The 24,532-nt window shown below is 46.7% G+C and overlaps 1 protein-coding gene across 10 annotated transcripts in view; it reads right to left on the reverse strand.

Annotated features, from left to right (window-relative positions):
- The window catches only part of TACC1 (transforming acidic coiled-coil containing protein 1), a 113,204-nt gene that overhangs the window by 24,708 nt on the left and 63,964 nt on the right, over positions 1 to 24,532 (reverse strand). For 8 of the 10 annotated variants that reach the window (XM_079908890.1, XM_079908888.1, XM_079908885.1 and 5 more), the window contains 2 exons: positions 4,140 to 5,232; positions 317 to 377 (listed from right to left, as the gene is read on the reverse strand). In XM_079908890.1, coding sequence (XP_079765016.1) covers positions 317 to 377; positions 4,140 to 4,921 — 843 coding nt within the window. In that variant the 5' untranslated portion in view covers positions 4,922 to 5,232. The remainder of the gene's footprint in view (positions 1 to 316; positions 378 to 4,139; positions 5,233 to 24,532) is intronic. The other 2 variants (XM_079908892.1, XM_079908884.1) reach the window with 1 other exon arrangement.

The raw sequence follows: 24,532 nt of genomic DNA on the forward strand, positions 1-24,532 counted from the left end.
ATATTATCCAGTCACTGGAGTCAATCACCTTCTTATAACTTACACCAGTATTTCAAATCCCCTCTTTGGTGCCCAGAGGTTTCACACCCAGTGGTGATGCACCCTAGTAAGTTTGAGAACGGGTGAGAGGGAACTCTATCACAAAAAAGTGCGAAAAGGGTACCTGTGAAGGAACGGTTCCCTTATCTTCAGAGCCCTTTCTCAGATCAGCTTAGCAAGGCAAGGATTTGGGAACTGGTTTCCTTAAAGCTGAGTCCTCAGATCCCCACTGGAAAATCTTCATTCATCACCACTCTGATGAGGAACACAGACTTACCTGAGAACACCCATCCAAAGCAAGAGACTGGGCTTCGTATTTCTTCACCTTACAGCCACTCCTGGGAAAAAAACAAACAGAACACCGGGCCGGTTTGGAATCACACTGACAACCTCCAAGCTGTGAGATGGTGCAGACAGCGGTGTGTGCAGACACAAGCAAAGCGCACAGCCCCACGCGAGTCACACGTCCACGCATCAGAGATGGGAACAAACACCTTCCCGCCTCTGAATCCTCTCCCGAGAGGCAGGGCAAGCAAAGAACTGTAACTCAGTGACCTCCTCACTTGCTTCTGCAGGTAGCTAAACACCAGCACTCGGGCCCCTACGGTTTGTAACTCTGCGCCAGCAGCCACCAACAGCTCTTCCGAGAGCAGCCCCAGTACCTGGAGACGGTCGGGTCATCTGATCCGCGCTCACTTGGCTTTGATAAGTCACCAGAAAAATTACCACGCCGGACCACATTCTTTAAAAATTCTTTATTGCGCTAAAAGCCACAGAAGTCTGGGAAGACAGCTCCAGACCTGCGTGCTCACAGAGGAGGACTGTGGGCAACAGAAAGGATGAAAATAAAAATGTCTGAGCAAACTGTTACCATTCCTCTTAAGTAGCGAGATGGAAAACGAACGTCACGGCCGGAACTGGGGAAGCTCAAACCGCCCGCTTTGTTTAAACTAGCACGTAATTTGTGATCTGAAGACTATCCAGATTCTGTTCTGTTGTAATGAACTTAGAATTTACAGCACCGCCGCTCTGACCACACCCAACCCCCAACCAAAACTGCAAGTTCTTCTCGTTTTGCGGGGCAAAAACGAAGACCAGCATGGCTACCAGAAGAGGGACCACCACCTCGGTAGTGTCTGCTTGTCTTCCCTAACGCCTGAGTGTCACCCCTGCCACCAAACTCAGGTTGAGCTGACTCGGTAAAATGTATTCCCTGCTCCAAGGCGGCAGCCTCATCCTATCAAAAAAGTCAGTCGTTCCTGACATGAAACAGCAGAGCAGTTCCTCAAGCCGCTGCGGGGATGAGAGTAGGGCCAAGCCAGCACGCAGCATCACAGCGCCGCACGAGGCGTGTGTCAAGCCGGGGACGCAAGCTCTCGCACCTGAGGCGGGAGGGCCCCATCTCCAAGCCTTTGGGTACAGACGGCAAGGCTAATAAGCTGGCTCAGGAAGTGGCAAATGAAATGCAAAAAAATCATCAGAAGATCCAACTCAGAAAGGGAAGCCAACATGCTATGGAGAGATGGTCCGGGGAGGGTAGGGGAGGAACTGCCAAGGGCCCCAGGGAGAGCCAGAAACAGGAGTACTTACAACAGAAAACAGAGAAATTTCACTTGTTCAGTAGTCCTGATGCACCAACAAAATTAGAGACGGGAAAGAGACAGACAGATGGAGAAAAAAATCATGTAAAGCCTGGAATATTTATCTCTAGTCTGGCAGACATAAAGGTTGCAAAGTTCTTTCTATGAGGTGAGATGTGAATTAAAAATGTCATACTCATGAATGCTATCACTGGTGAGTGAACGATTCTCAGAAGTAAGAGAGTGATAGAAACACTCGGAAATGTCACACGGTCAAATTTATGGATGAAAAGTAAATTTTCAAATATTTATAAATGTAAAAAAACGGCATTACTGCCGAGTATGTTTACTCTTAAATGTCTAGTCATCTAGATTAAAGGCAATCAATGCATGAATGAAAATATAATCGAAAATGTATCTGCTTATATCTCCGGTAGGTGTATATTACTGAGAAACTCCAAGCGATTTTACATAATTTATCTTATTTGACCCACAAAAATCCCAATCATAGGATGATGTCTCTAGTTTACAGAAGAAGGATCTGAGATGCCAATTACGTCATCTTTTAAGAAGTCACACAAGGGCTTCCCTGGTGGTGCAGTGGTTGAGAGTCCGCCTGCCGATGCAGGGGACACGGGTTCGTGCCCCGGGTCTGGGAAGATCCCACATGCCGCGGAGCGGTTGGGCCCGTGGGCCATGGCCGCTGAGTCTGCGCGTCTGGAGCCTGTGCTCCGCAACGGGCGAGGCCACAACAGTGAGAGGCCCGCGTACCGGAAAAAAAAACCAAAAAAAAAACCAAAAAAACAGAACAGGAGGAAAATGCTAGCAGGTAAGGGTGGTAGGACTGGGAGAGGGTGCTTCTTACTACTGAAAACAAGATGTAGGATAAACTTCCCTCCCTTTGGTCCCACTTTAGTCACTTTAGTCTCATGTAACATGAATGCACTGGCTACACACCTTCAATAGCAACTGAAAGGGAGGCTCCCAATGACCCCTTATCAACCCTGATAGGCAGGGCTGCCCACAATTAGGGGACCCCAGGTTAGGAAGAACCCAGGCAAAGACCTGGCCGTCGTGTCCCCCGGGCATCGTCTAGACACAGGTAACTAACCTGAACCACAGAAAAGCACCTTGAGGTCACCTGATCAATAATATTTTTCAGCAACCATTTAACTGTGTGTCTATAATCAAAGAACAGATCAAGAACTATTGATGACATTTTATTCCCTTTAGACGTCCTGGGGAATATTCTGGGGATGCTGAAGAATCCATTCCTGCAGTGCTCAAGCTTCTTGGTCCTCATACTTTCTGCTCTTTAACCCTTTTTCTCTGGTGTCAATCACCACACCATCTAGTATTTTTCTTTACATCACATTAACGCTGAAAAGCATTTCGCCAATACAACTGTGGTGACAATGAGAAACATGGTACTTCTTCTCACCCTCCCTTTTCATATTTCAACCACCATGTCACTGGCCCTTTTTTTAAAAAAAATACTTTATTTATTTAATTTGGCCACACCACACGTCTTGTGGGATCTCAGTTCCCTGACCAGGGATCAAACCTGGGCCACGGCAGTGAAAGTGTGAAAGCGCCAAGTCCTAACCACTGGACCGCCAGGGAATTCCCCACTGGCCCTTCTTTATATCTAATTCTTAGTAAAATGTCACAGGGTCATGAAGATACCAATAGATTGTCATTGACTCAAGTTTTGTGATAAGATCACCCTGTGACAAGTTTAACCTGAAATGTGACGTGGAATTATGGCCTGGGGGTGACCACTCCGAGAGAACTCCGAGGACCTTGCAAAAGTGGCTCCAGATTTCCCAGGAGGAGGGGGGTTGGTGGGGAGAGGGATCTCACACGACGAAGACTAACAGCCTAATTTAGTCAGATTTACGCAATTGTTTAAAATAGTCTTGATTCTTTTTGGAAACTCACCTCCTTTCTGAAAGAGCCAGAAGCTTTACCAGGAGACATAAGAATTCTAACTTTTAGTGGTAGGTTTGTTTCCAACAAAAATCACAGCTTTCTGTTCAAGTGAAAAGACTTCTGTAAGACCCCTTCCCACGTGTTACTGATACTACACAGTTTACCTGCAGCCCTGGAATTCTTGTTTCATCCACAGAGAAGCTGAAGAAGGTGGCTAGCACTGACACCTGAATTCTGTATATAAAACGATTCCTGACAGCTCAGATAGGATTTCTGAAAACCATCAAATCTCTACCTGCCTAGCCCATGACATTCTTTTTTTTTTTTTTAATAGGAAAAAAGTACCCAAGGTGGGGGGAAAAAGAACTCAGCTGAATAAACTGAGGATTCAGAAGCAAAGCAGACATCTAAAAAGGAAACCTCAGGTATCTCTGATTCCACACCAGAGTTAGGCAAAACAGTGAAGACTGCAGTCCGAGGTTACGAGCTTTGCGTCTGCCCCGGGGCACCTTCACCCAAACCAAAAGCAGTGGCCGCCAAACCCACAAAGAGGACCCAGAACACAAGGCCCACGCCCGTCTCACTCACGTTATCAAACGCGACTTTGCCTTCTTGGGTGATTCTAAGATTTCACTAATATGACTACCGGCGGGAGAACCAAAGTCACTGCTCGTTAAAGTCATAGCGGGTTTAAAGGGATCCATGGATTCGTCAAAGTGATCTGGGTCAAAGCGGTAGGAGCCCTGAGCCGAGAGCAGGGGCGAGCGCTGCAGCGGGGAGTGGCCCCCAAAGGGCCCGAAGTCGGGGCTCTCCCCGGGACAGGGGCGGGGACCCGGCTCTGAGGACGCCCCTGCCCCTGGGGCGCCTGCTGGCTCCCCGGTGCCGTCTTTCTGAACCTTGGGTGTCACCCTGCTGCCCGGTTTCCGGCCGGGTTTCCTCGGGAGGGCTTTCCTGGACTCCACAGTCTCCACGTCTTCCGTGAAGTCAAACTCCAGTTTCAGAGGGGAGCCCCTCACGGCCTCCGGCAGCTCAGCCCCTGAGTCGCGGGTGTCTCCGCCGGGGGCACACGGTGTCTCCCTCACGTCGGGGGGACACTTCTGGCTCCTGTCACCTCCTAGCAGGGCAGGGGTGGCGGCGTTCCCAGCCTCTCCGTCGGAACCGGACTGGCGGTCCACCCGGGGAAGACGCGCGCCCTCCGGGGCGGGGTGGGCTTCGGAGACCCCGCCGCCTGCCGCCTTCTTCCTCGGGGGGACGGGCCTGGGCTTCCGCAGCCTGCTTCTGCTGGCCCCGGGCTCCGGACACGGGCTTCCCGCCTCCGGGTCGGCTTCCGCCGAGGCCTCCAGCGTGGACCCCATGGCGCCCTCGGTCATTGCCTGGTCCTGGGCGGCGCCCGGCGCGCGGGGGCAGGGCCCGGCCTGGCCTAGGGCCGCGGCCACGCAGCCATGAGCCGCTGCTGGGCCAGGCGGCCCCCGGGGCGCCGTGGAATTCTTGGTTTCTACGGAAAATGGCCTCACGACAGAGATTTTGCTCACATCGTGTTCAGGTTCTTCTCTGAAACCCTTGACTGAGTAAGACTCAGTAGTGTGCTGAGCTGCCTCGTTTTCTGAGGGTCTAGAACCAGCCTCGGGCGACCATTTTTCAACCACTTCTGCTACCAGCTGTTCGTCCACTTCTTGTGAGTCTAAAACAAAACACAAAAGCCGTCTGTTAACAAATTACCTTTTCAGCATCGGTGACTATTCTCCACCAGCTGAAGCCGCACAAACGGCAAGCTCTGCCCTCTTTGCTTGTACGAAGCATCCCTAAGGTTCCGCAACGACGGCGGCGTGGCCTGACGGCGGACGGCTGGTACTACACTCTAAAGCGAGTCTTCCCAGCCCAAACGCTGTGTGTGTGCTATCCAAGTCACACAAATAACAATTATACCAAACAGAGCTATTCAGGAAATGGCTAAATAGATCGTGGGCCCTCTGCAAAGCTATTAATATGATGTTAAAATTCCGCAGGTTAAAACAACTGGTCTGGAAGAAACTTTGGATGCAGACAACTCAGGTAACAGGGATCTCACCTGGCATGGACACGGTTCTCAGGCACTGCCTGAGAGTTTCAGGGTCCGGATTTTATGCAGTAAGCGGGTTTTAATCTCTGGATGTGAAGTACTCCCTCTTCCCCAGAATAGAGTTTAAATAACTGAACTGGTTTAAAATTAAATGAAAAAGTCATCACGGCCTTCTCAGAATAACTTCTCTGTACACTTAAAAACGGAAAGAGCCAAATAAAAAAACTAATTAGAAAAAGCAGAGGTAGCAAAGTGGCTTTATGAACAAACAGCCCTTATTTTACTAAAACACAAATCATAAAACAATAAAGTTACTTCTTCTTTAGAAGTTTCGTCTCTAAGCTGGCCCGGAATCTTCTCAAATCATTTGTGAAAATGAAAGATTCTTTTTAATTGGGGTTTTATAAGGAGAAACTCTGCAATCAGGAAGGTGTAAATGAAGGTATTTCTTTAAAGCACAAACTAAGATAGTGCTTTCCTGACATATATCTGAAACGATAATAGAGTAGCAGCAAAAACTGAGTAAGGTGGTTATTTTCATAGTATCTCATGATTTAAGGGAAACTCAGAGATGACCATCTAATCCTACTTCCTGACCGTAATCCTAATCCAGGATCAAAGAACTAAGCATCACTGGGAGAGTTTTTTTAAAGCACTCACACATCTTTTTACACGATTCCTTTATTGGCTGGAATTGAGCAGCGGTTTACAAACTGTTCTGCACAGATGCTTCAGATATTCTAACCAATGTCCAATATGTCTTGCTCTTAAAGATATATTTAACTATTACTAATACTGTAATTTTTTTTTTTTTTTTGGCATGCAGGCCTCTCACTGTTGTGGCCTCTCCCGTTGCGGAGCACAGGCTCCGGACGCGCAGGCTCAGCAGCCATGGCTCACGGGCCCAGCCGCTCCGCGGCATGTGGGATCCTCCCGGACCAGGGCACAAACCCGTGTCCCCTGCACCGGCAGGCGGACTCCCAACCACTGCACCACCAGGGAAGCCCTAATACTGTAATTTTTTAAAAAGCTCTCAACACATGATACCTGGGATTTAACCTACTTCAAAAGGATATTTTTTTAAAAAGAGAAAGCAAATGTGGCAAAATCTTGATAACTGTTGAATCCAGGGATGGGTATATAGGAGTTTCCATTGTACTATTTTCTCTATCATATACTCTTGAAACCTTTCAAAATAAAAAAATTTAAAACAACTGCATTTCACACAGAATTTTAACGAAAACGTTTTAAAGTCTACTGACAGATTCACTTGTGTGTGTACAGACTCTCTATTCTCTCTCCATATATTTGAGCTGTGATGCAGGTGTTACTGACTGTTTCTCTGTGCTGATGGCGGGCGGGAAGGTAGACAAGCAACAGTGAAAGCACAGCATCAAAACCCCAGGGCTGCAAAAATCTACATGCAACAGGCTCAGTTAGAAGCCAGGCTGGGTCTGGGCACACCTGCTCACACCCTAGCATCAGCTGGTTGAATACAATCTAATCTTGATTATACCAAAGTACAGACAGTTACCGCTTATGAGCCACAGAGAGCGCTGAAGCAGGGCTGGATCGAAATCAGATTTACATTCTCAACAGCTCTCTCCAGTTGAAATGTGGAAGGAGGTCAAAATGGAACAAACAGAACCGCTAGCATGTTATTCTGGGGCTTCGACTAGGGTGGTGCTAATGGACAGGAAGAGAAGTGCACAGTAACTGAGAAAATGAGGTGAAATTTGATAAGGCTTGGTGATAGGCTGGATGTAGGACTGAAGGAGAAGGAGGCATCAAAGATGACTCGTACGTTTTCAGCTCATGGAATGAGAGGATGGTTTTACTGTTCAACGAGATTCAGGGGTACCAGCCGAAGAGCTCAGGGCTGTCGGGCTGGGGCGGGGAGGTTGGCCCTGGACACCGAGAGCTGTCTGGAACTCTGAAGCAGAGATGCTGAGTAGGAAGTAAGTAGCGCAGACAGATCTGGGCTGCAACTAGTACTTGACCTAACTGAAGCCACGATGTACGTGAGACTGACTACCTTCGAAGTCACACTGGATACTACTTAACTGTAAGGTATCTCCCTCCTACATTGCATCTTTGAGCCTTAGCATATTTTATTCTAAAATTTTAAAGAGAGGTTGATTATCTTTCTTTCTAAAAAGAAGTTACCTAAAAAGGATTAATTTAAAATGAAGGTTGAAGTTTAACCATCTTTGTAAATTAAAAGAGTATTATTGGGCTTCCCTGGTGGCGCAGTGGTTGAGAGTCCGCCTGCCGATGCAGGGGACACGGGTTCGTGCCCCGGTCTGGGAAGATCCCACGTGCCGCGGAGCGGCTGGGCCCGTGAGCCATGGCCGCTGAGCCTGCGCGTCCGGAGCCTGTGCTCCGCAACGGGAGAGGCCACAACAGTGAGAGGCCCCGCGTACCGCAAAAAAAAAAAGAAAAGAAAAGCAGCAAAACAAAAGAAAAAGAAGTTCATAGTGGGGACAAACCTGGGCAAATGGGGGCAATGATTTAACCTGGGCAGTGGGCACACACAGGTTCTACCGCAGGACATCGGAAGCTGATGACAATCAAAGAAAAACTGTCTTTTGTTACATAATTGCTCTCCCAACCCCTCCTTGCCATTGACTTCTAAACATTTACTGCCAGTCTCCCACGTGGGAGCCCTGGGCACTGATACCCGAGTCCTCTGTGTTCTTCCCCCAGAGGCTTGTGATAAGTTAAGGGGAAAGGGTAAGGCGAGGACAGTGTGTCCAGCCCAGCGGCCCTTTCCCTCTTGGGACTTTTGTCTCCCTTTCCTGATTCCTTCACCAACAATCCCACACCTCCCAGAGACCGAGGGGAGACCTATGGAGTCGCCCTTCGCTTACTCTCTCCCTAGCTTTCAATTTCTGCCCTCATCGCCTCCATTAGAAAAGGGCAGGGCCTTCCCACCTTCCTCCACCTCCACCCATTCCTCTAGACCCTCCTCCTTCCCCATCTCTACTGGCTGCAGAGGAGCAAGGGATGGAAAAGGAGGCCGCCCGGCAACCTGGGGACACCTGCAGCTCTGCTGTACCCTAAAGCATGCCACCCAGCAAGTGGGAGGGGGAAGGAAAACGAGCACCCTTCACCTGAATTCGGCCCCCCAGCCTGAGCAGAAGACCCCTGCCCAGGCATTTCTTGGCCAGCTCTGGCCAGGTACCAGGTCAGTAAACCTGCCCAGTCCTACGCCCACTCCCTGCAGGCCCTACCCTGGTCTAGCATCTTCAGTCACCAGGAGAAAGCACTGACGGGTAGGAGTGTGGGGAGGGCTTCTCATTGACTTAAACCAGTTTGGGGGAATTCCCTGGCGGTCCAGTGGTTAGGGCTTGGCGCTTTCACTGCTGTGGCCTGGGTTCGATCCCTGGTCAGGGAACTAAGATCCCGCAAGCCGCGTGGCGTGGCCCAAAAAAACAAAAAACAAAAAAAATAAAAATAAACCAGTCTGGGGAGTTTGTGAAAATGTAAAACAAGGAAAAAACCAAACTCCTCACCTAACTGGAAAAGGTACCTCAGAGTAAGATTTTATTTGCATTTACACCCTCCGTCAGCAAGTGTGCCAATACCAGGCGACCCCACATACCCAGGGCTGCCCTACAACAGACGCTAAAGGCAAGCATGGCACTACAGGTAACTTGCAGGAAGAAGTAAAACACCCAGAACGTCTGCAAGCTCTGGTTAAGAGCTCTAACCTCGGTCCCCGTCTGAGAGCGCTGTTACGTAACTAACCTCCCTCTAAGCCATCCTTCCACTTTGACACAAATCCTGCATTCCATCAGAACCTTCCTCCGGCGCGCTGACAGGCTCGCTCCCTGGATTGAGTCTATTGAGTTTGGATGATTCTGACAAGCACAGCACTGCCAGGCGGCTTGGTGAACACAGACAGAGAGGTGATCAGCAGATGAATTCAAAGCAAACACAGAGGAAATCCAAAAACAGACCAACATTTCCACTTCTGCCACGTCTGTTGCTGTTAATGAAACTCTGCCTTTCAACGAGCAGCCTCTGCTAGATCTAAAACGCTGTGTGACGCACGCATGGGTGCTCTAACACAGATACCTTATATGCTTTTTTTAGACTATTCTCCTGTAAAAAGAGATTTTTCCCTCCTTCTTTATAATATTTGTAAAAGAAAAGGCACAGAACACCAAAATTCTGAAGACTGAGGTAACAGCTTGACCTTCTGCTTTGTACTCTGGTATGTTGAAAATATACTGGGTTAAAATACAAGTGTATAAAAAACCTTAGCAGAAGGGAAATGCCATGAACACAAAATATTTCTGAAACTCAGAAATGTATTCAGCTCACATATACTGAGAACCTGCTCAGCTGGCTGTTTCCACATGGATAACCTCATTGGAGAGGAGATAAAGCAGCAACCACTTGGAAACATTGTATATTAACACTGCAGATTTGGCATTTTTCTCAAATATGCTTGACATTTCCCCCCCTCAGATTTTAACTTTTTGGCGAAACGTTGTCTGCAAGCTCCTTTTAGACCTGCCCATCACTTTCTCTCCTTCAGCTACAAGAGGCCTCTTTTATGGGTTTTAAAATACTGGACATGTGGGACTTCCCTGGTGGTCCAGTGGTCAAGACTCTGTGCTTCCACTGCAGGGGGTGCGGGTTCGATCCCTGGTCAGGGAACTAAGATCCTGCATGCCTTGCGGTGCAGCCAAACAACAAAAAAAAACAAAACAACAAAAAACAAAAAACCACACAAATAAACACTGGACCTGTAAAGTGACAAAGCTGCCAATATTTGAACAGGCCTCCTGTATCTCTCTCTCACACACACACAAACCCCGGCCTCCTTCTAACCTCAAAATCTGAACAATATATCTCACAACCAAGTCTGAGATGCAAGGCCTGACTCTGAGGCTAAAACAAAAATCTCTGAACCAATACATGAAAATGAATGTCTTTGCAATAATTCAGGAAGAAGGGTTCTAAGGTAAAATTTCAGAGGGTCCATGAAGCCCCAGAAACTCAATGAAAAATTACATTAGAGCCTTCTCCAGGGGAGAAAATCCATGGCCTTCTCCAAAGTCTGGCCTTAGAAACCACCGGGCAGGGACTTCCCTGGTGGCTCAGTGGTTGAGAGTCCGCCTGCCAATGCAGGAGACACGGGTTCGACCCCCGGTCCGGGAAGATCCCACGTTCCACAGAGCAACGGGGCCCACATGCCACAACTACTGAGCCCGCACTCAAGAGCCTGCGTGCCACAGCTACTGAAGCCCGCACGCCTGGAGCCCGTGCTCCACAACAAGAGGAGCCACCACAACGCAACCAAAAATAAATAAATACATTTTTAAAATACATTTTTAAAAAATAGCTATTTAAAAAAAAAAAGAAAGGAAAAGAAACCACCGGGCGGAAGACTGTATTTTGGGACCACGTTTAGGGTCCTCAAAGGGCTCCTCTCATCACTTGATAGTTAAAGCTTCAATTCCCCTCAATCACCACACCGCGGTTTAAAAACTCTTACGCTACTACGGGAAAAAAATCCTAACATCAAAAAACGAAGCTCACCACCTCCGAGAACATTCCAAGGGAATGCTGCAAGTGCTGTTTTAAGCAATTTTAAGTGTGGACTGAACGTCTGACAGGGAACACGCACCACAACACAAATTTAAATCGTCTGTTTAAACAGGATTCAGTCACGGGCTCCGTATCCGTTGACACTGAGATGGGACTGAAGGGTGGTGGATGGCCAGGCCCTAAGGGGCCCCAAACGTCCAGTGAAAGCTGGTGGCGTGGTCCCGGCGGGGCACTGGTGTGGAAGGGAGGGACGCTTGGACAGACCACCCCGTGGGAAATCAGACCTGGGAGGATGCTTTCCTTCTCTGGAGGGTGGCTTGGGCTCTGCTGGGCAGAGGACAGCGTAAGGTGAAGAGGCAGCCAACACCTGGCCTGAGCCCGCAGACCCTTCTCCACGCTCTGCTCCACATGGAGCTCTGCTTAAAGGGGCCCCTGGCCTCTGGTAACGGCCAGATGCTGGAACGACCTTCCCTCGGAGGGAGCGTGTAACAAAACCCATGTAATCAAAGGAGAATTAAGGAAAACGTACACAGAGAACCTCACGTCTCAGGGGCTTCACGAATCAGAGGTGGTGGAGCCTCCACCAGACCATGAACCTCCTCCCTGTTTCCCACTTAAAACAACACCGTCCCTGGTGCCTGTCACTGAACAACTGAAGTCAGGAATGAATTCTACAGTTCATTCATAAAAAGCAAGCAATTTCTAAAAATGGCCAAGGGGCTTCCCTGCTGGCGCAGTGGTTAAGAATCCACCTGCCAACGCAGGGGACACGGGTTCGAGCCCTCGTCTGGGAAGATCCCACATGCTGCAGAGCAACTAAGTCCCTGCGCCACAACTACTGAGCCTGTGCTCTAGAGCCCGTGAGCCACAACTACTGAGCTCACGTGCCACAACTACTGAAGCCCACGTGCCTAGAGCCCGTGCTCCACAACAAGAGAAGCCACTGCAGTGAATAGTCCCCACTCATGGCAACTAGAGAAAGCCCGCGCACAGCAACAAACACCCAACACAGCCAAAAATAAATAAATTAATTTAAAAAAGAAAATGGGGCTTCCCTGGTGGCGCAGTGGTTGAGAGTCCGCCTGCCGATGCAGGGGACACGGGTTCGTGCCCCGGTCCGGGAAGATCCCACGTGCCGCGGAGCGGCTGGGCCCGTGAGCCATGGCCGCTGAGCCTGCGCGTCCGGAGCCTGTGCTCCGCAACGGGAGAGGCCACAACAGTGAGAGGCCCGTGTACCGCAAAAAAAAAAAAAGAAGAAGAATAAAAGAAAATGGCGAAAACACATTTGAAACAGACTCGCTTTCACACAGTTAATAAACCGGATACCGTTTTTAACCCATCAGATTTGTAAAAATTAAAATACTGATGGTGCTCAGTTAACAGCGGCCAGGCAAGCAGGCCAGTCGGCCGTCTCACACGTGTGGGAAAGCGTATGGGGGATCCTTCAGGAAGTGCTCATTCCATGATTTCCTCGGCTAGGCGTTTATTTTAATTATGCTCACAAAGAGGGCCAAGCACACATATGTACAAGGGTGAGGATGTTCCCACCCACTCTGGGGGCTATTATAGAGCACCAGAGGGGACTGACAGATCATTTAATGTGCGACACTGACACGGGAATACTACTGATATCTGGGTATCAAAAAACACGCAGACTTGTATGTGCCGAAATGGGAGGGTTTCCAAGACACGTCAGGTGGAAAGAACAAGGGGAAGAAGGGTGCACAAGGTATGAGACCTTCTTCAGTTTAGACATATAAAGACAAAAACCTTACAGATGGAAGGGGAAATTACCGCTGAACGACTGCCTTGGGGGAAAGTGGAAAGAAGCTTTCTGTGCCGTTAGAATTTTCTAACAAAGAAAAGGGGAAAGGAGGGTGGTGGGCACACATACAGTGGAAGGATGGGCCCTCTTCATTCTCTTTAAACTTTTTTTCAAAAAGAATAAATACATAACCTGAATCAGGTTTTTAGACCTAATGTCCGGTTTGCAGGAAATGAGGGAATAGATAAATCCAAAAGATGGGACAAGCATACAGAAAATGGCCCTCTTGTCAAACAGAATGCGGTAGGAAAAAAAAGTGGCGTGGGAATGGAGGGAATCGATGAATACACTAAAACAGACCAAAAAGACTGTTCTACCAAATGCAGTACGTGATTCTGCTTGGATCCAATGTTAAAGACGTTCTGAGGAGAACTGGGGAAGCCTGATTAAACATGGCCCAGGTTAGATAACATTAATTTTATTAGTTATGATTTTATTAGTTATTTTATTAGTTATGATGTTGGTCTTGTGGTTAACAGGAAAAATGTCCTTATGTTTTAGAGATGCACACTTAAATATTTAGGGAACACGTCTCATAAATACTTCAAAAACAAGAAGCAAACATGCCAAAATGCTGACTGCTATAACTGGGTGATATGCCTATGCAGAGTCATTACACTCTTCTATTACTGTATGCCTAGACTTTTCATAAGAATAAAAAAACAATATCTAGAAAAAACTCTGGAATGATGTACATGAATTTTTTTAACACCTCATCCCTTGAATTGGGACTATGTCTGTTTTCTTCTTCTCTTATTTGCTTATCTAGATTTTCTACTTTCCATCTACAATGAATATTATTTCGATGATTTTCCAAAGCTACGTACAACGATACCTATTTTAGAGAGTTCAAGACAAGTTCCCTTTCTTCCCAGGCACCCTTGGCCTCCCGCCCCCAAGCACAATGCAGAGGAACAGAAGCCCCGATCCCCTTTGATTCCACCAAAGCCAGTACCTTGAGGCACTTGACCACTTTCCAAACTTGGTTTCAGAAAATGACCTACGGACACAGCCCGTCACAGAAGGGTAAGAGGTAACTTAACACAATGCCGGTGCACGACGCAACCAGACGAAACGTTTCTCCAAGAAGCGAAGCAGAAAGCGTAAGCAAAGTCTGGCTGCATCAGCAAGTGTAAAATTGGCTAGCAAACGGCAGACGGTTTAAGACAGAAATGGAACAACACAGGCTGTAGGAAAAGAGCATGAGGTATGCTGGCTGTGCAGTGGTGGAGGATGCACGAGTGCCTGACAGAAAGATGGAAGGGCAGATATTCCCGTGGTGGAAACGGATGCATCCAGTGCAGTGATTTGAAAATGCCCCTGAATCAAATCACTCAGGGAGCTCTGAAACAAACAGATCCTTGGGTGTTAGCCCAGAGCCCCCTCATTTAGTTGGTCCAGTGAGGGGCCCAGGCACTTTTACAAAGATGATTCTAGGGCTTCCCTGGTGGCGCAGTGGTTGGGAGTCCGCCTGCCGATGCAGGGGACACGGGTTCGTGCCCCGGTCCGGGAAGATCCCACATGCCACGGAGCAGCTGGGCCCGTGAGTCATGGCCGCTGAGCCTGCGCGTCCGGAGCCTGTGCTCCACAGCAGGAGAGGCCACAGCAGTGAGAGGCCCGCATACCGCAAAAAAAAAAAAAAAAAAGATGATTCTAACATGCAGAGTGGGACTGAGGGCAGTGCTGTCCAACGGAACTTTCTATCAGGATGAGAGCATCCTATTATCTGAGCTGTGTGATAGGACAGCCACCAGTTCTTTGTGGCCACTGAGAACTTGCCATGTGACAGCGTGACGGTGGAACTGAACGTCCAATTTCATTCGATTTTGGTTAAACAGGCACGGGTGGCGACAGGCTACCTTACTGGACAAAGCAGGTTTCTAGGGGATGCCATGAAACACCTGAATCACACAACTCCACAGCCGTACACACTTAACCGTTTCCCCCTGGAGAGAAGTCTCAGTGTCGTTAAGCCTTCTGGTGTCCTGAGAACAGCAACTTCAAAAATGAAGCGAATGCAAACAGCAAACCTGGGACAGCTCGGAGCATGCGCGTGGGCACCTGCACTCACCTCTCCTGCTTCGTGTTTCTCCTTCACACTTAGCAGCACCCCTCCCCCACCTTCCAGCCTAAAAGATCCATTCACTGGTTAAACTAATGACAGAAGCACTGAAGTCACGCTACATGTCACGTAATTTTTGAGGGTTTTCAAATTTCTTTGTCATTATAATTATTGCTGGGTGAAGATTTTCGTGTACGTATCTTCATACTACAAGATGTGACACAATAAAAATGGCCTTTGTCCAAGGTCCCTGGCACAGAGCTCCTAAAAGCCCCAGAATTTTCCTGGGTGACACGAGTGTCCTGTTATTGACAATAAGCCCCTTTGATCACACCTGCGTTTAATGAGGTGTCTCAGGGTGCGGGTCCCAGATAGCGTCCAGATGGGGCTGGTCACCAGAACGACCCAACTCGTGGTTAGAGGGTGGCAACGTTCAGGGGCTGGAGATCAGTCGGGTTATAAAAAATCTTCAACAGTGAGATTCACGGGGCTCCCAGGTTGGTGGACCCACAGAGGTGCTGCAGGGGTGACAGGCCTGGACGAGACGTACCCGGTCCCCTGCACCTCTTCCATTCGGCTGTTCCTGAGTTGCATCCTTTACAATAAAGCAGTAAACGTATTTTCCTGAGTTCTCACTGTAGTAGAGAAGCTGAGAGGGGTCGTAGGATCCCCCAAATCTGTAGCCAAGCTGGACAGAAGTGTGGGACCTGGGATGCACCTGTTGCCTCAGGTGAGGGCAGCCTGGAGGGACTGAGCCCTTAAATCTCTGGAGTCTGACGCTAACTCTGGGTAGTTACTGCCAGACTAAGATTGAACAGTAGGACACTCAGTTGTTGTATCAACCACACACAGAACTGGTATTTGAAGAGACACCACATATTTGGTGTCCAAAAAACCCCCAAACCCTCTCAACAACAAGTGCTATTTACATTGTCACGTTTTCATGTATCCTAATAAGCTACAGGTTGACCACGGACAGTAGATAAATACAGTCTTATCTAATAGCAAGATAAAGGTTCTGCCTCCGTGTGATGGAAGAAGCAGCTAGATTCACAGTTACCCAAGGCTGATGACCTTCACAAGGGAAACGGGGCAAATTCGCACAAAACCAGATGCTGCAAGATGTCCAGCAGGGGTACCCAGGCCCGCATCCTCCAGAAAAAAAAACAGAGAAAAAGTTTCCCCATGGTACTGTTTAACTTCCTGGTTACTAGCTGTCTGACTCCAGTTCAATGATTAAAATAAAAACAACATATTGTGGTACCATGTTAAAAATTGTGTTTGAAGTAGTTAGTGACATTGAAAGATGTTGGCTATATATTATTAGAGAAACCAATTTCTAGAAAACACTGGGACCCAGAGCCTTGACCTCACTTCCAGAATAACTTACCCAGAGACTGTTTATTGTGCAATGATTTTCGTGCAATAAACCTTAGACAAGCATTACATTATCCCCCAGTGTTACAGATATATAAACAAATGACTAATATTAAGCCAATTCTCCCATCTCGAGGCCCAGAATCCTTCTTACTAAGCATAAAGATCTCTTCTTACCCAAACCTAATCCCCTCTTACCCATTTCTCCTCTGTCTCCATTTCAACACAGGACGGCGGCTCCAAGCCCACCCAGCCCCACCTCTCCTTCTCTTCCCAAGACACAAGGGTGGAATTTATTTTTTGTTAAGGGCTGCTTTTAAAGGGCCTCCCTCCTGAAAAATTCTTCGCAATTACACTACTGTTGTAACTGTGCTTGGTGCTCCAGATATATCACTTTAAGGTGTTCCTTAAGCCCATGTTACAGATGAAGGAACCATGGCCCAGAGAGGTTAGAACAGATGGAGCGAGGGAGCAGGAGGGAGGAGGGGGCGTGGAGTCTGGTCTGGGGCACAGGAAGGTCATGGCTCAACCATGCTACACAGTCCCCCAGTTAATTCTAGAGCCACCTGCATTCACCTCATTTCTCTTCGCTCCTGGGATGACCCTGAGAAAACCCAAATGGGGTCACAAGCCCAGGAAGAGGGGTTCTGGGCTGGAGGTTCAATGCTATGGTAGGACACAATCAAGTATATCGCTCTACATTGCTACATCCATGGAGGGGTGGGCATCTGAGTCAGGATGGAAGCAGGGGACAGTCCGTGTCTAGGAACAAACCACCCGTGCCATGCTTCTGAGAGCTGACAGGTGAGGTACAGAACCCACATGACCAAGCTGGGCTAGACATCCAAACAGGTGGGACTAGGGAGTTCCCTGGCGGTCCAGTGGTTAGGACTCCGGTGCTCTCACTGTCGAGGGCCCGGGTTCGATCCCTGGTTCGGGAACTAAGCCACGTGGCGCAGCCAAAAGACAAAACAAACCGATGGGACCGTACCTCCCGCACTGCTCCCTTCTGTCCTCATGTGGGGGGCGCCTGACCTCACAGTGAGCCACAAACGCGGAGGGCCCAGCGATGACCAAAGTTTTACAGATGTACTGCTGTGAGCCAAGCTGACTGCCAGCCACAGTACTAAGAAATCCTACGTGCAGACCCAAACCTGACGCTCCATGTCCGCACTCCCTAATCAGTTTAAACCCTCAGCTTCATCGGGACTTGAAGCCCAAAAGTCCAATCATAAAAAGTTATGTCTAAGATAATCATCTAACCAACCAACCACAGGCCCTATGACCTGCAGCATACGCTGCGGAAGGGGCCACAAAATCAGCACGTGGGGCTTATAATCCAGTGAAGGAGAGGAGAGCCACATTCCAAGACCCTACGGAGACACTCAAGGGTTGAATCGTGAGGAAGTTACTACCACCTTCTCACGTGACAGCCACCTCACGTGTTCTTACAGAGAAAACCACCACTGCTTGACCTCTGGTCTTCCTGCATCACCGACTTCTCTTCCCTTTCTAAATGGGTTACTTCCTCTTTGAATGTGCCTCCATATTTAGCAAGAGAACTTTCTAAAAGCACTAAAGTAATTCTTTATTTTTGAAAGTCAGGTAGGTTGTATTTTTTAAAAAATATTTATTTAGTTATTTGGCTGCATCGGGTCTTAGTTGCAGCATGCGAGATCTTTAGCTGCGGCATGTGGGATCTTAAGTCGGGGCACGTAGGATTTAGTTCTCCGACCAGGGATCGAACCCAGGCCCCCTGCATTGGGAGTGCGGAGTCTTAACCACTGCACCACCAGGGAAGTCCCAGTTGTATTTTAAAAGGACCTTTATTGTTGACTTAGAAGCAAGCTGGGCAGCGACAAGGAGGGACCTATAGATTGTCATACTGAGTGAAGTCAGTCAGACAGAGAAAGACAAATATCATATGATATCGCTTATACACGGAATCTAAAAAAAAAATGGCACAAATGAACCTATTTACAAAACAGAAATAGAGTCACAGATGTAGAAAACAAACTTATGCTTACCAATGGGGTCAAAGGGGTGATATATTGGGAGACTGGGATCGACATATACATACTACTATGTACAAAACAGATAACTAACAAGGACCTGCTGTATAGCACAGGGAAATCTACTCAATACTCTGTAATGACCTATATGGGAAAAGAATCTAAAAGAGAATGGATATATGTATATGTATAACTGATTCACTTTGCTGTACACCTGAAACTAACACAACATTGTAAATCAACTATACTCCAACAAAAGTTAATTTAAAAAATTAATTAATTAAAAAAAAAAAGCAAGTTGGGAGGAGGTAAGAAGAATGAATGTAGTGCATCTAAGGTATGGGCTACAGGAGAGGTGAAGACATCAGTGACTAGACCAGACTCAGCATTCTTCCTCACAGAGGAAAGGAAACAGCTGCTCTCGGGTCTAGGCAGGAGCCTGACGCTGATGTCCTAATGCGGCACTGATGCCCTCTGACCCTGAAAGTGTACGACCTATGTTCTGCTACCCCTCAAGAAACAGGTAGACAGGCCCCCAAACCACTTCCCCCTCCAACCCATCTTAGCTCATATTCCTTTGGTAACAAGGGACACAATCTCTCCCTTGAAATGCAACTCACAAAGGGGAAATGTAGTACAAACCTTAAACTGCAGACAGTGGTACCCTGGGTGTGTTTTCCTAGAACTAAGAATTTAGAACAAATAAGATACTTTGCAGTCATATGATCTTCAAAGCACTTCCATACATATTACCTAACTTGATCTTCAAATCAACCCTGTGAAAAAGGCATAGCAGGGCTTATTAATTCCATTTAAAATCAAGAAAATGACACTATGAATAACTGTATGGTAACAAATTTGATAACTTAGATAAAATACACAAATTCCTAAAAAGACACAAGCGACTGAAACTGACTCAAGAGGAAATAGAGGGCTTCCCTGGTGGCGCAGTGGTTGGGCGTCCACCTGCCAATGCAGGGGACATGGGTTCGTGCCCCGGTTCGGGAAGATCCCACATGCCGCGGAGCGGCTGGGCCCGTGAGCCATGGCCGCTGAACCTGCGCGTCCGGAGCCTGTGCTCCGCAGCGGGAGGGGCCACAGCAGTGAGAGGCCCGCGTACCGCAAAAAAAAAAAAAAGAGGAAATAGAAAATCTGAATAGATCTAGGACAAGTAAAGAGATTGAACTGGTAAATTAAAAACTCCCCCCACCCACACACACACAAAAAGACCGGGACCAGACTGGTGAATTCCACCAAGCATTTAAAGAAGAATTAACATCAATTGTTCCCAAACTTCAAAAAGCTATAGAAGGAGGAAACACTTCCCAATTCATTCTATAAGGTCAATATGACCCTGATGCCAAAACCAAACAAAGATATCACCAAAAATACCAAACCGAAAAACTACAGACCAATATTTCTTTTTGAAAATCAATGCGAAAATCCTCAAAATACTAGCAAACCAAGTCCACCAACATATAAAAAGGCGTGATTTACCCCAGAAATGCAAGGTTGGTTGAACATCTGAAAATCATTTAGTGTAATATACCACAGCAATAGAATGGAAGACAAAACCCACATGATCATCTCAATATACACAGGAAAAAAACTGACAAAATCCAACATCCTTTCATGATTTAAAAAAAACAAAACTCAACAAACTGGGAATAAAAAGGAACTTCCTCAACTTGACAAAATACATCTCTGAAAAATCCAGAGCTAATGTCATATTTAATGGTAAAAGACTGAATGTTTTTACCCTAAGATCAAGAAAAAGACAGGAATGTCAGCTCTCACCACTTCTATTCAAAATTGTACTAGAAATTCTAGCCAGGTCAATTAGGCAAGAGAAAGAACAAAAATGCATCCAGATTGAAAAGGAAAAGTAAAACTATCTGTATTTGCAGATGACCCAATTTTTTGTACAGAAAGTTCTGAGGAATCCACCAAAAATTATTATAACTAATAAGTGAATTCAGCAAGGTTGCAGGGTACAAGATCAATATGCAAATGTCAATTGTATTTCTATACACTTGCAATGAAAAGTCCAAAAACAAAATTATGAGAACAAGTCCATTTATAGTAGTATCAAAAAGAATAAAATACTTAGAAGTAAATTTAACAAAAGAAGTGCAAGATGTGTACTCTAAAAACTACAAAGCAGTATTTGAAGAAATTAAAGAGATCTAAATAAATGGAAAGGCATCCTATGTTCATGGATTGGAAGATTTAATATTGTTAAGATGACAATCCTCCCCAAATTTATCTATAGATTGAACACAATCTCTATCAAAATTCTAGCTGGCTTCTTTGCAAAATTAACAAGCTGATCCTAAAATTCATATGGAAATGTAATGGATCTAGAATAGCTATAACAACCTTGAGAAAAAAGAACAAAGTTGGAAGACTCACACTTCCTGATTTCTAAACTCACCACAAAGCTACCGTAATCAAGACAGTGTGCATAAGGAGAGACATATAGCTCAATGAAACAAAATCAAAAGCTCAACCCTTACACCTCTGGTCAACTGATTTTTGACAAAGGTGCAAAGTTAATTAAAAAGGGAAAAAAACAGTCTTTTCAACAAATGGTGCTGGGGCACTGGATATCCACATGCAAAATACTGAAGCTGCACCACTTCCTCACAACATGTACAAAAATTAACTCAAAATTGATCAAAGACCTAAATGTAAGAGCTCAAACTATAAAACTCTTAGAAGAAAGCACAGTAGTAAATCTCTGTGACCATGGGTTAGGCAAAGCCTTCTTAGATATGACACCAAAAGCACGAGGGACAAAAGAAAAAAATACATAAACTGAACTTCATGAAAAGTAAAAACTCTTACACTTCAAACGATATAACCAAAAGAGTGAAAAGACATCCCACAGAATGGAAGAAAATATTTACAATCGGATATCTGATAAGGGACTTGTATCTAGACTACATAAAGTATTCTTACATCTCTAAGATAAGTAACCTAATTTAAAAATAGGCAAAGAATCTGAATAAACATTTTGCTAAAGAAGATATACAAGCAGCCAAAGAGTACATGGAAAAATGCTCAACATCGTTAGTCATTAGGGAAATACAAATCAAAACCACCATGAGATACCCCTTCACACCTATAAAGATGGCTACAATCAAACAGATTAACAAGTGTTGGCTAGGATGCAGAGAAACTGAAAACCCCCATATACTGCTGGTAGGAATGTAAAATGGTGCAGCCACTTTGGAAAACAGTTTGACAGCTCCTCAAAATTAGAAACAGTTACCCTATGACCTAGGAATTCCACTTTTAGGTATACACCCAAGAGAAATGAAAACATACACCCACACAAAAAGCTGAACATGAGTGTTCATAGCAGCACTATTCGCAATGGCCCAAACGTGAAAATAACCCGAATGTCCATCAACTGGTGAATGGATACATAAAATACGGTTTATCCATAGAGTGGAATATTAATCAACAATAAAAAAAGAATGAAGTACTGACAGATGCTACAACATGGATGAACCTTGAAAACATTATAGTAAGTGAACAGAACCAGTCAGAAAAGACTACATATTGTATTAATTCCATCTATATGAAATGTCCAGAATAAGCAAAGCTAGTGAGACACAGAGTAGATTATCAGTTGCCTAGGACTGGGGGTGAGAGAAAAATGGGGGATGAGTGCTAATGGGTACAGGATTTCTTTGGGGGGAGGTGATAAAATGTTCTTAAAATTAGACTGAGGTGACAGCTGCACAACTCTGTTCATATATTAAAAACCATTGAATTGTATATACCCTTTAAATGGCTGAACTGTATGTGTGTGAATTATATCTCAATAAAACTGTTTTTAAAAAAGGAGAGAGAACAAAGAGACTCAGAGGGTAACAGAGCAGAAGCATGTCCTGCAATTCCTACAAAATGTTCTACTATATCACAGACTTACATTTCAGAAAATGCTTTAAATAGTCTCTTATGTGTCACCTGTAGGAACACATACTTGAGAGAGGTGGTAGGTCTCACCATCACATCAATCTGGGATTTTAAATTTTTCTTAAGGAAGCCCACAACATGCTAGAGAAGTTCTATTTACAGAAAGAGGAGAAAAAATGACATCACTCTTCTCTTCTACAACAGATGTAGCCAAGTATATGAACCATCTTAGAGACATGACAATTGGCATGCTCAAAAGGCTTTTGTTTTTGTTTTGGGGGTAGGGGGAGTTGTGTGCTTTTTAAAAGTCTTTTATGTATTTATTTTTAACATTGGACCTCTTCCGAGACCTCCCTCACACATTCCCTCGCTAAAACTACCTGTCTGCTGCTAAACGTCTGGGGAAGCCAAGGAGACCAAGGGGCCTGGGGAACAGGAGGCGGCCAGCTCCTTCCAGACTCTGAGCTCTGCAGGGCCTTATACCCTGGTCCCTTTTGTGTCCCCAAAGCAGAAACTGAGCACTCAAGACAGAGCTGATGCTCACGGTCACTGCTGAGCTGATGTCTGATACATACAGGACCCCCTTCCCACCTGATCATCTTTCGTACAGAACAAAAGTACACAGAACAGCAGTGATAAAGCCGTTCAGCTCTATCCGCAGGAGCAACGCTTGCTCTTCACTTGACCCTGTCCCTTCGAAGACCCCCCTCCTTTCTGTGTCTTCCCTCCCACCTTTGCTCTCAAGTCTGAACCAATGGAGGGCTTCAGGAGGGAAACACAACGGGTCTGACCTGAGAAGACTGTTAAAAAGGTACGTGTTAGCATTTAGGGAAGTGTCCAAAATGTGAACATTTTTTAGAGTTTCACATCTCTGAGTTCCCAGTCCCTCTAATTGCCCCCAAGTTGAGACATACTTCATATACGTACGTTCTCAGCCACTCAGCCAAGGACATCAGCCTTAAAATGGAGAAGTGCACTGTCCAGGGGCAGGACAACAGGATAACGGGACAAGGAGGCCTTTTCCAGGACTGCTGGGTAGACCCTAAGGGTGGTGGCCGCAGGACTCACGTTCCCCTGACAACCGCTGGGGCCCCACATCACGCAGAGCCTGGGAGTGACGAGGGGGTTCCAAGTGGGTGAGTCAAGGTGGGGAAAAGCACAACAGCCTTTTAAGTATGCTGCAATGTTAAGATGTCCCCACTTACAGCGGAAAAACAGCACCAACACACACGCGCACACCCTTGCCTGAGCCCAGACAACAAACTGATGGTCTAAACCTCCTCTTCCCCACCGTCTAAAAAACAAAAACAAAAACAAAAACAAAAACATTACCCAGGAGCTTGGGAGGTGGTAATTTATTTGCTTTTTGTTAAGAGATGGGGCCAGGTGCTGGAAGCTTCTAACTCCTGAGAGAGGCTCACTCTAATATTCAAGACTCCGCAGGTAAAGAATAATCTGGAAAGCCACTCGATAAACTGGAAAAGTTTGTACTAAGGATGACGAAAGTACTTCAAATTTCCAAACCAGCGTCCCATGCTATTTTATTTAAAAAGAGACCCAAACCCTACCCTCTGAAGGCCAAGGTGACCGTAAGGTAAGAGGGTGGGGCTCACTCATCCGGAGGAGTCCACCCCCAGGAGCCCCAGCCTTGCCCAGAAGCTGAGCCAATGACAGATGCGTCTTCTCTTCTCACTCAGGAGGTGCCCCTGGGTTTGGAACCACCTGGATTCGTCTGAGGCTACATTTCCAGTAGAGCAGAGACCCCTTGCACAGACAGAAGCCCTCCCCAGAGCCTTCTGCTCCAGCCCCAGCAGGCAGCAGGAGCAGAGGAGAAAGGGCGCGTGCTAACAGAGCTAGCAGAGACCTGAACTTCACTCTACTGCTGCCAAACCACCATAATACGCATCTCTTTAGAAATCATTACTAGAGCATTCAAAACACCAACTGCCTCTCTCACGAAGCAGCAACCGCCCACACAGCTGGGAAGCAGATGCAGGATAAAGAAGAAGAGGGAGAATGTTGGGCAAGAGGGAGAGGGGAGCCTCCGGAGCAGGCAGATGCCTCCGCAGTAGGACGGGGACCCTGGCTGAAGCCCACGCCACGGCTCCCGCCTCCTCTGCTCCTGCACCCTAAGAAGAGGGGCAGAAGGAGAGGTGG

This window comes from Stenella coeruleoalba (assembly GCF_951394435.1).
Source record: "Stenella coeruleoalba genome assembly, chromosome: 21".
NCBI lineage: Eukaryota > Metazoa > Chordata > Mammalia > Artiodactyla > Delphinidae > Stenella > Stenella coeruleoalba.